This window comes from Bombus affinis, chromosome 16 (assembly GCF_024516045.1).
Source record: "Bombus affinis isolate iyBomAffi1 chromosome 16, iyBomAffi1.2, whole genome shotgun sequence".
NCBI lineage: Eukaryota > Metazoa > Arthropoda > Insecta > Hymenoptera > Apidae > Bombus > Bombus affinis.
Genome location: NC_066359.1, coordinates 7,164,450 through 7,176,109, shown reverse-complemented (window position 1 = coordinate 7,176,109; position 11,660 = coordinate 7,164,450). Strand labels below are relative to the sequence as shown.

Sequence of the window (11,660 nt, the reverse complement as noted above, 5' to 3'; positions counted from 1 at the left end):
AATATTGCATTTCCATTTCTTTAAATATGAGAAACGTATTTTTATCTTCTAAGGTAAGTAAACAGTTTTATATCGTACATATTGTTGCATTTAGGCATAGTTTTATACATGTTCTACAAATTATAATTATCATCAACGTATAAATATATCTGCAGTCTAAATATTGTCATGTTTTTGATGCGCGAAAATATAGAGATGTTGAATTTCAAACCGGCAAACAAAATTGTTCAGTTGTAACAATTATGTTTAACCAGTATAATACACCAGAAATGATTTGATTATTTAGTTTATCTCACGCTCCATTTAACTTCTGGCTAAACTCTGAATTCAACTCTCACTCAGAATTTCTTACTTTGATAAACTCTCTCCGATTCCAATTCTCAACTAGCAACTCAACTATTTGAGTATGCATTTTCCACAAGCATTTATCCTCACCTATGTATATGTGTACGTTATCTCTTTGTCTGCTTTTATGTACCTTTCACTCGATGCGAATATTCTTAGAAAACACTCAGCCACGTCCATCCATAGCTAGAATGATAAAATGAATATCAAATCTCAGTACATAAACAAATAGGAAGATAGAGGAATTGAAACATCTAGAGATAAGAAAATAGAAAAATAGGAGAACTTCGCTTAAGAACAAGAAAGTTCCTCATCACTCCAATTTAATACAATTTCATAAAGCTCTTGTCACTCCATCAACATTCCACTTACTTCGATTCCAGTATCTCCAATCCTAAAATCCAACATCCCTTAAACACCAATATTCTACCAACCCAGGTAACAACATCACGTGATTCATCCACAAACCGAACAACCACAAAGTAGCCGTTATGGCAGACAACGATGATGCGATGGAGGACGAAGAAGATACAAAATCCGGCGAACCGATCTCCGAACACACGCTTAAAAGTCCATCCGAAGCTGCTGAGGACATGCCAGCCTCAGAATATTGGAAAACACCATCAGATGCGCCATCGATAGCTTCAGAAGTGGTATCCGTAGCACGAAATAACGCTCGAGGCTCTCCAAATGCCCAATCCAGCAGGAGTATCCAAGAGTCTCAAGAAGAGAAGCTTTCGAAGAGCCAAGAAGAATTTAGAAAGTCTCAAGAGATCGGCCTAAATGACAAGAAGCCATCTTTGGACGAATTAAGCAAAGACAAGGTCCCTAAAACCACCAAGATGTATCGACAGTGTCATCGTCGATTCAGAGAGATCATCGGCAAACGCGAGCTGAGGAACGTGGAACTAGAGAAGCATCAAGGTGATCTGAAGAAGAGATTGAATATTCTGGAGTGTTCCATGCCAGCTGTGATGGTCTGGAACATGTGGAGAATGAGTCAGGGTACCTGTGTTCCTGGACTTCAACGAATCATGGAGAAACAGTTTGAAGGTCCAGCTTCTGGAGAAGTGTACTGCCCCAGCACACCTAGTAGACACTTTGACTGTAGAGTGAGGGAAGTTGAGGCTGAGAGGAAACAGGCTCAAAAAAGAATGCAGGATGCCAAGGCTCTTTGCGCCGAGAAGGAAGCTGCATTAGAAGATAGGAATAAAAGACTGGAAGAAGCTAAGCAGTTGCAACAGGAGATTAAGTTAAGGATTGAACAACTGACTGCCGAGGTTCAAAAACTTAGAGAGACTGCTGCTAAAGTGGAGGATGATGGGCAATGTGAAACTGGTTAGTTGAGAATTAAACTCAAACGTAGCATAACTCAAACAAACTATTTACGAAAATCGAAAAACTATTTGAAAGCCTAGAAAAAAATTATTTATGCAATATAAAAATATAGTATTAAATTCCGGTCCTGATCGTTCTTTAAACGAGTTTTTAGAGACTAGTAAGAACGCATCTCAGAGAAGAAATTCCTTTTATTACAAGGAAAAAACTTAGACATTGGTGCGAATAAAATAGAAATTCTCCCTCTTCTTTTTAATTGGGAGACAAAGTAGGCATAACTTCGTCCAAAGCTAAAATTAAAATCACATGTAGGTGAATGTGGAATAATAGAGTGCAAGAAAAAATGGTTAGAGAAAGTGCCCAGCTGCGCGTCCATCAAGTCAAACGATATCGAATGTCTAGAAAAGCTACAACAGCTAGCAGAAAACGAAGTGTACATGAAAAGAAAGATCGCGGAACTGGAAAGTCGTGAGGAAGCTTACATGAGGACCCTCCAACAAGCAGACGAATTATGGTGCAAGGTGGACGCTGACGCAGCCAGTACCGTGAGTGCCTTACAGGAACAATTACACATGAAGACAGCGGCGAATCAACAAATGGCTGATCGAATTTGTCAATTAGAAGACGTGATAGAACAGTTGAGGAAAAGGCTAGCAACATGCAGAGGCGAATTAGAAAAATACATGAGCATAAGCAAGATAGAGGCTTTGATAGGCAAAGATGATGATTTTGCTGATGTGCTTGAGAAGGGAATACTAGTTGAAGTCCCTGTAAAAGACAAAGAGGTTGGTAGAGTTGAAGACCTAGCAGACGTTGACGATGTGGGTATCCTGGTTAAGGATGACGTGGTCGACAAAGATATTCTAGCTGTGGTAGAGCTAGTTGACATCGATCTAGAGGCCAAACCAGATATAGTTGATGTCGACATAGAAATGAAACCTGATATGGTAGACGTTGCCATGCGCGTCGTTCGAGCAGACCTTATAGACGTGGATGACGCTCAAATGGCGATCCATCCAGACGATTTTGCCTATGAGGATGAGAGGCTGAAGCAAGCTCAAGATTATTTGGCAAGGATAGGATCTCTTTCGGAGCTGGATAAATATGGAGATGACTATATCTGTGCTTCGGACTTTATTTGCAACGACGTCGTGCTCTCTGAAACTGGACTAACAGAGGAAGAGATGATTGCTTTGAACGAGAATCGTGTTACACCACAGGAGTTATTAGAAAAATATGGTTGGAAGTTTGATTTGGCAGAACTGATGGCTCAAGCTTCTGCGGAGGATGAGGAAATTCGGGCACCGCTAACTGTTCCACCTGTTGAAAAGGAACAAGAAATTGAGGTTCAGGATAAAGAAGTAGAAGACCCTTCAACAAAAATAGAGATAACTATCGAAGAAACTATGGTTATTGAGGAAAGTAGAATTGAAGAAACTCAGGCTGTAGAAGATATTGACTCTGCTGAGGAATATGAATCATTAGAAGACACCGACGCTATTGAGGAAATTGCAGATGTGGAAGAAGCTATTCAAGAACCTAGACCTGTAGAAGACTTAGAAGCTATTGAGAAGTATGAATCTGTAGAAGACATTGAGTATACAGAGAGAATTGAACTTATGGAAGATATTACGCCTACAGAAGGCATTAGACTTGTCGAGGACATTGGACCCACTGAGGAAATTAAACCTATTCCTACAGATGAAATTGAACCTAGACCTATCGCAGAGATTGCACCCGCTGAGGAAGTCAAACCTACTCCTACGGAAGAAATTGAACCTAGACCTGTCGAAGAGATAAGACCTACTGAGGAAGTTAAACCTATTCCTACAGAAGAAATTGAACCTAGACCTATCGCAGAGATTACACCCGCTGAGAAAGTTGAGCCTATACCTATAGAAGACACTACAACTGTAGAAGAAATTAGACCTGTCGAAGACGTCAGACCTTTCGAAAGAGCTACCACTCTTGAACCTACCATAGTTGAAAAGGAAAAACCACTTGTAGATGAAAGGACAGATGTTCCACCAAGCGATGTTCCAGAAGAAAAAATTGACAAAGATAATGTCCTGGTCCCACGACAAGAGATGTTATTATGGCAGGATGACGTGGATACTATTCGAACAACAATCGCGGTACTGCTTACAATATAATATTTATTAAGTTTAAGAAGCGAAATTATTCGATATATATAACTCTTCTGATCGTTTTGAAATATAGGAATGTCCTGATTGTGTGGATGTAAAGAAGGAAGCTGATCAGTTGGCTACTATGATGTCAGCGTACACTGAAGTAAGTGTTATAGATCTATCACTTAAACTTGATATACAATTAATTACAATTTTATTAAAATATTTATTTTTTATAATTATATTAGAATTATTTATGATTTAATTTAAAAATAATAAAATTGTAATGTATTTTAGGTTAGATTCGATTTTATATTATAAAAAATCACAATCGTATAGACTTCATATTCGATAAAACATAATCCAATTTCGCTACAATAAAAGTTCGATGTCCAATACTTCTTCAGCTTCATTAAAAGTTATTATTGTGATCCCTTCTAGACCGACGTGAAAGAAATAGTCGCGAAGCCGAGACCTCGCGAAGAAGCAGTCGTGAAAATACACGAAGAGAAACTTGGTGAGAGAGAAATTGAAGTACAAACGAAACCAAAAGTTGCTGAAGTAGAAGTGACTGCTGTGGCAGAAGTAGAAGAAAAGGAAGTTATAGTCAAAGTTCCAGAAAAACCTGAAAGGCTGGTCGAACTTGAATCAGAGTATCCTCTTGAGCCACCAACAACGCCATCGATCTCTGGTGTGACACCTCAAGTAGAAAAAGTCGCTATGCCAGAAGTGGTGCAAAAACTGGAAGAAAGTACTCCGGTTGCTCCTGAAGAAACTCCGAAAGAAGTAGTAGAAGAACTTGAGAAAATGCCAATGATTCCTGAAGTAGACAAAGATACAGATCCAATAGAAAAAATTGAGGAAGAAGAAATAGTGAAAGAAACCGAAGAAATAGTGGTAGAAGAATTGCCAGAAGAAGAAATCGAAGAGAAGGAAGAAGAGAAGCTTCCAGAGATAGTCGAAATCAAGGTGAAGAAAGATGAAATTGACATAGAAGTCGAAACACCAGAGGAAAGAGAAGAAGAATTGATTCCTGAAGAGGAAGAGGAAATTAAAGAAGTGCCAGTGGAAGAGATTGAAGAAATTGAAATTCCAGTGGATGTTAAGGAAGAAGAAATATATGTAGAGATATTACCAGAGGAACGAGACGAAGAGTCAGTTGAAGAAGAGCTAGTAAAAAAAGAAATACCCGTATGGAAGGAGCCAAAGGTACTTACAGAAGAAAAAGAAGAAAAAGAAGAACTCATCTGTACCTGTCCACTTATACCTCCTCCGGTTAGTATCAAAATAAATATTTTTTCAATTCTAACGGGTCTAATTTACCTGCATGGATCCTCAAAATTTATAATCCTCAAAATCTAATCTCAATCGTCGTCTTGCAGCCCCGCAAGAAAATAGAGATCACTCAAACAGAAATTACAAGAATCGAAACTGTTCAAGTGATCACACAAACAGTCGTAGACGCCGAAACACAAACGACGCCAAGAATAACCAGACAAGCTCAACCACAACTAGTGACTATTACGAAAGCTATAGATCCTGATTCAGCCACTATGGAACAACTGTTGAATTACAGGCAGCCTTTGAAGGAGCGAATAGCGGCTATGGCAATCACTGGAAGCTCACATATACACAAAAGCACATCCTTCCACGCGAGCGGAACAGAAATTGGTGATCGTCCTCCTTTTGTTCAGGATCCTGATATTCTTCGTAGCGCTTCTCCTGGTCCTCGTGGTCCTCGTTTTGTTCCTCCTGGACCTGTTGGCTTTCTAGGTTCTCCTGCTGGTCCTCGTGGCCCGCCTCCTGTCCGTAGTCCAATTCGTAGCGTACCTCCAGGTACTCAAGGTCCAGTTCCACCTCACCATTCTCTCTCATCTGTCCTCCAAACTCTTAGAGCTGAGGGAGCCCGAATAAAATCGGGCCCAGAAAGGGAACTAAGGTCCGTTTATTATGGCAAAATGCCTGGCGAGCTAGATCAAGACAAATGCAACTGTTGTCAATGTGGCAAAACTATGCCCACTTCGTTACAAGGTCCTAGAACTCAAGTAAGACAACAGCCAACATTGCCAATATTCAAAGGAATACCAACCGTGCCAGCGCCTAAGAAGACTATCGGCCTAAGTACTGATAAAACAGTGCAACACCAGAGTTTTTGCCCAGAATGTAAACTGAGGAAGCTCCAGGAGGTTTTGAGAGCCCAGGATCCTCTGAAAAGAACTACCAAGAAGCCAACAAAGGATCAAGAGGTTTGTACCTGTGCAATTCAACTTGGAAAGGGCTTGCCTTGCCACCAGAAGATGAAAAAGAAGTCAGATCGAAGTTGTATGGCGAAGATTCCTAAAGCCAAGACTGATCGATCAAAGATAATAGAAGATGACGAGCAAAATTCAGTACGCTGCGCTTGCAGCGGGTTGATAGAGACCAAGCCTGGGGTTATGAAGAAGGTGCACTGTTCTTGTGGTGACCCTGATTGATCTTCGTAACTCATTTTTTGAAAAAGTGGTAGTGAAAAAGGATCAGAATATTTTGCTAAAGAACTTGTTTAGGTGAGATACATTATAGGCTCGAAATTTAGAATTACTTCTCAGTTGTATATTTTTGCCCCTAAATACTAGAATACTCAATGGCCTCGTACAAAACATGACTATTGCATTAAATTATCAATTTCGTATAAAATCTAAGGGTCTATCCAGTCATATGGCAAATATAATAGAAGGTTATTATTGTTTATTTGTTTATTTAATTAATTATATTTATTCTACTATAGCCAAAAAATGTATAATATTATTTTGTTAGAAACTTAGAATATTTAGGCCCATTTTTATAATGTTTCAGAATTGGCTATCGATGGCGCTACTTGGAATAATACTTGTCGATTTCTGGAACATCTTGGATGAATAGAAGGAGGACATGATTCATTCTAGACGCATTCACCGGACGAAGAAACGTCCACCAGAGGCTTCTAACTGGCTGAACAGAAATATAGACTCAACGATGGATGCGACAAAGGAAATGGTATGTAATTTCCAATAATGTGGCCAGTTGAATGGCGCTCTTTTCAAATCAATAGTGCCAGACTATTGTACCAGGGGACGATAGTCCTTTCATCGAACCAACGCGTAATAGGATCAATCGTCAGCACAAAATTAAATTTGAGATTATCCAACTGTAAGAAAAAAAAAAGAGAAACATTTGCTGTGTCCAGTGTGCCATTTTTTGGTATTGTTTTGTGATCGTACAAAATGTAAATTCGTCGCTCTGTACATATATATTAAATTTTGCTTTTCTATCAGAGCGTTTGAGTTTTTCTATTGGAGATTTTATTGGCTTGTAGCCCTTCTGATTTATTCTATTAGATTGTCTAGAATATTTGATAGCGAAAGAATTTTTTTAAACGTTACAAATTATTTCTTTTCTCTACCCTTAAAACATTATAATTTTACTAATGAATATATGTATACAGATAATCAGATTACAAATGAAATGAAAGAACATATATCAACATTCAAGTACATATGTATAAATAAATTCTGCGTAATACATAAGATTAGGAAAATATTTTCGTTTTATAATATATGGCTCCACTGATTTGCACATTAATAGTGAAAGAGATATTAAAAGGAGCCCAGCAGGAATTTCAGTCGCGTTCGTGATTCACGAGATTTCGTTACCTCGTACATCAGATAGATTAGTTGGCACGAACCAATTACAATTTGTCATCAAACCGAAACGAATCGGTTCCAAACGAATTTCTGTTCGATCGGGTGATTCATCAAAAACAGGAAGTATCAAACGTTAAAGTGATTCATTGATCCTATTTTCAAGCAACCTAAAAATTATATTATGCGCCGTTGTTAACTTAAAGTTTAACTTGTGTTCAATCAATTTAACCGTGGATTAATTGTTTTTAATCATTCCAATTATTCTATTTTCTAAATTTAGTAAAGAAAAAAGCAACTTCAGTCAGTGGTGATCACCGCAAAATAAGAAACATTTTCTTTGATATAAATGAGGCGTGAGGAATATTGTGATTGTAAAAAGGATGCTGTAAAATCAGCTAGACACTGTCTAGCTGGAGGCAGCATTTCAATGGCTGCCTGACTAAACAATCAATACTGCGAGCAACAAGTAAAGCATGACGAAAGGTCAACGAAATATTATCTAGCGCGATAAAGCTCGATAAATGCTTCGTCAAATCGGTAAATGAGCTCGCAATAAAGCTGTGTACACACTAGCAAAAATGTTTTATAATTATACTATGTTTATTTAGAGAGGCAGGCATTAGAATAACATTTTATCTTTATAAACTTTAAACATTTTTACTAGGAAAGTATTTCAATGTTTAATTAATCTTCCTCGATATTTAAACCTCTTAAGAAAAATGAACTAGAAGATTTGGATGTAACAGCATAATCTTTTATTTTTTCTGAATTAAATTTTTTTTATATAAGATCATAAAAAAATATCCAAAATAAAAACGAAAGGAATGAATATTTCGTTGCATATATTTAAAAACTTCATATCTGTTCTGAACGTTTTTTTTTTCATTTCAAGAGTAAGAACCCGTTTATTACATAGTTAAAGTTCTGAGCTTTTTATAGGGAAACTGGTAATATTTAATTTTTTAACATAAGACTTTAAGAAAATATGCAGAATATAAATCATACTGTAAAACCAGTTTATAGGTGATTGCATTTTAATCACCAAATCCCATTGCTTGCTCGGTACACCACCGGTAACCCAAACCCAATTATCTCACCTCAGTTGTTACTGAAGCTATAACACAATAAGAGCCCCAAAATTTATTTCATTAAACACTGGATTTATAAAGTTGTGAACTACCCATGAGGTATAATCTATTAATTTTATACACAATTTAAAATCTATCGAGACGACGAGTTTTATAGTTCCAGTGTGGCAATCAATTCAAATTACGACCACAGGAATAAATCAGCCAAAATTGAAACGGTAAATGTAAAATCTATCAAAATGACAGATATGCCACTTTTATTTAAAAATTTAAATTGCAATCTAAAATTTCTCTTAAAAATCTCTTTTAAATCGAACGAATGGCAAAGAATTAGCCAAAGTAAAAGTTTCGAATCCGACTGTTTACCTGCAACTAAACCAAACTCAAGTCACGTACTCACCGAACGTTGGCCAGAGTGTGTCTCCTGGACCTAAAATTGTGGTAGCCCCGTAGCTCACCGATGCTGCCCTGTTCGGCCTGCATCCTGGCCTGTGCAGTTGCAGCTGCACTGGCGATCACGTGGTGCTGGTGAGTCGGTGCACCTGTCGTGGTGATGCTTCTGCGCGATCGCCAACCCGTTCTGCTGCCACCACCGCCACTCGGGGTCGGCGATTTCTTCTGATATGGTCTACGAATCACCACACGCCAACGAGTTCCAATTTTACGTCTAGCTTTTGGCTATCGCGAGTCTGGGAAACGTTTGCTTGGTCAGAGATCACGCCCTCCTCCATTCGACGACTCTTTCCCTTTTGGATACTTTAATTTACTTCTTCTTTTGCTTTCCAATGTAATTTGGGATCAGTGAGAGATAGGGATAGGTTGGATTTCTCTATTTGGTATTCAAATGATATTTGATGTTAGTTCGTGATGAAATTAGTAATAAACTATTGATTATTAATGATAATTAAGTTAGCGATAAACCTTGTTAGTGATAATGAGATCACTGATTAAACATCACCTTTATGAACTGAATTACATTCTTTACAGTGTTCACGATTATTAGTTAGATAAATTGTTAGTTGTTAGTGATATATTGATCCACTGATAACTATATTACTTTATGACACTAATTTGTCACTCTGACTCTGGATACTTTTAATTACAGTATTATTTTCATCACACCGAAGTGTAGTTTGCGTCAAATGGACGATAAGTACAATTTCAACAAAGTAAATCCCCTATAAAAGGAGGGGCCAATAAGAGCAAGGAGAAAAATATTGTAGTTTAAATTTGCATAACTAGGCTTCAGATAAACACAGAGGGAGAACGTCTATTTGTCAGTATATTTCTTCCTTAAGAGATCTAAGAAACCCAAGGGATCGATAAAATTGTTTACACGAAAGAAACACAAAAATGTCGTGAAAGCAATTCACGGACAAGCTATATATATATATATATATATATATCGTATTTGCTTAGAAGTAAGAGGATTCCCGGGTATTAATGCAACCGAGGCCCTCGTTGATTAAAGGATCGTGCTCGAGAATGCATCGATGTGCCCAGCACATTCATGAAATATTCATGAACACCACGGAAAACTCTCTGTTGCGTCTGCCGATCGCTGTTAAGCACGTTATGCAAACGTTTCGTACAAACAACTCTTTGCGACGGATATTAATCTAACGTGGACTGATCGTTTCTGAATTATCAGCGACGAAATTTCACACGTCAGATCTTGTTCGCGCTTTAATTTTTTTCGAAACTGTCAGGGAAGAGGAATTTATACAGTTAACCTCGCTCTGAGATAATGTCAGGGGTCTAGATGATCAGCAAAGACCTGCAAGGAAGATGTTCTATTTTTTCGAAATTCTGATAAGGAAGAAACGAAATGGGATGCAATCTCATCATCTATCTGACCTAGTTCTGGCCTTTAAAAGTATTCGAAATTGCCTCAGTCAATCGTCCTTAAGGTTAGGAACTTAACCTTATCTTCCATAACTTGAACTGATCCTGTGCGTTTGAAGTTTATACGAATTCAACGCGTCTAATAAAATACTCCAGCTTTCTTCTTCTTCCATGAAATGTATACACGATAGAACTGTCGTGGAAACAACATTTCCTCTTCGAAGAACAAGCAGATGCTGGTAAACACCATAAACCCGAGTGGCGGCATCTGTCATGCTAATAACGTGACTCTATTCGAGGTCGAGATCGAATTCAACGTGCAAGCACGTTTCATACGTTTTGAATAAACACGCGTGGCCGGCGCTCGGCAAGAGTAAATATTTCCATTGCAGCCTGGCTTCTCTCTCTTAAGCTTTGCAACATGGTGTTCTAAAGAGAGACAGAAAACTTGGTCATCGGCCAAAAAGTCTACGTTAATCTCTGTAGCTTAATCGTCTTGTGAATGAGACATCTGTCTAAACAGTAACACGCTCTATATTTTTTCAAATTGCTCTATAGATGATGTATACCTATTTTTGCTGTCATTTTGGCATCATGTTTGTACAGGGTTTGATATTCAACTTTTCAGGATCAACCAATTTATCATAGCGTTATAAATACACTGATTTCTTTAAATCTCACAAAAATTATAAAACGTAGATGGTGGAAACAACGTAGATGAAGAAGTCAATCTTTGAGAATCTCTCTCGTAGTTGCAAAGTTAACAGAATTTCATAATGTGAATTGATCGTAAGAAATTTCGAATGAAATGTTGCATTAAAGCAATTGGTTAAATGGGTTAAATAGGAATTCAAATTTCAGGCAATTTCGGGAATTCAATCTTCAAACATCTTGTATGCTTCTTCAAGCAAAATTGCAAACTTTTCAAAATATAATTTTACACGGTTTCCTGAACCTGTCTCGAATTCAACTCCCACCAATCAAAACCCAATCAATCGGAAGTGCAACTAGTACAAAAAATGTTAAAAATGATCGAATGTGTCTCACAAAAGTTCGTGCATTTTCGACAGTTGGCTTTGCTCGTGTTTGTACAAGATCATAATCGTTAGAAGATTAAAACGTTACCAGTTTACCTCTGAAGTTACTGGTATCGCTAATTCCTAAAGCAATCTCCATTCCGAGATATTCCCCTTGGTTTAATGCGGTTATTTCCATCAATAGAAGCACGAGACTATCGCGTGAGTGTTTGGTAC

The 11,660-nt window shown here is 37.8% G+C and overlaps 3 protein-coding genes across 3 annotated transcripts in view; all 3 read left to right on the top strand.

Moving 5' to 3' along the window:
• The first annotated feature begins 836 nt into the window (after positions 1 to 836).
• LOC126925939 (FK506-binding protein 5-like) lies at positions 837 to 5,355 on the top strand. Its single transcript, XM_050741951.1, has 5 exons — positions 837 to 1,674; positions 1,996 to 3,818; positions 3,904 to 3,975; positions 4,254 to 5,091; positions 5,195 to 5,355. The coding sequence occupies exons 1-5, from the start codon at positions 837 to 839 to the stop codon at positions 5,353 to 5,355; spliced, it is 3,732 nt and encodes a 1,243-aa protein (XP_050597908.1).
• Positions 5,074 to 7,093, top strand: LOC126925349 (uncharacterized). Its single transcript, XM_050740804.1, has 2 exons — positions 5,074 to 6,358; positions 6,648 to 7,093. The coding sequence occupies exon 1, from the start codon at positions 5,366 to 5,368 to the stop codon at positions 6,284 to 6,286; it is 921 nt and encodes a 306-aa protein (XP_050596761.1). The 5' UTR covers positions 5,074 to 5,365; the 3' UTR covers positions 6,287 to 6,358; positions 6,648 to 7,093.
• Positions 6,266 to 11,660, top strand: part of LOC126925351 (tumor protein p53-inducible nuclear protein 2) — a 102,656-nt gene continuing 97,261 nt past the window's right edge. The window contains exon 1 of the mRNA XM_050740813.1: positions 6,266 to 6,269. The gene's annotated coding sequence lies outside the window, so the exon portion shown is untranslated. The remainder of the gene's footprint in view (positions 6,270 to 11,660) is intronic.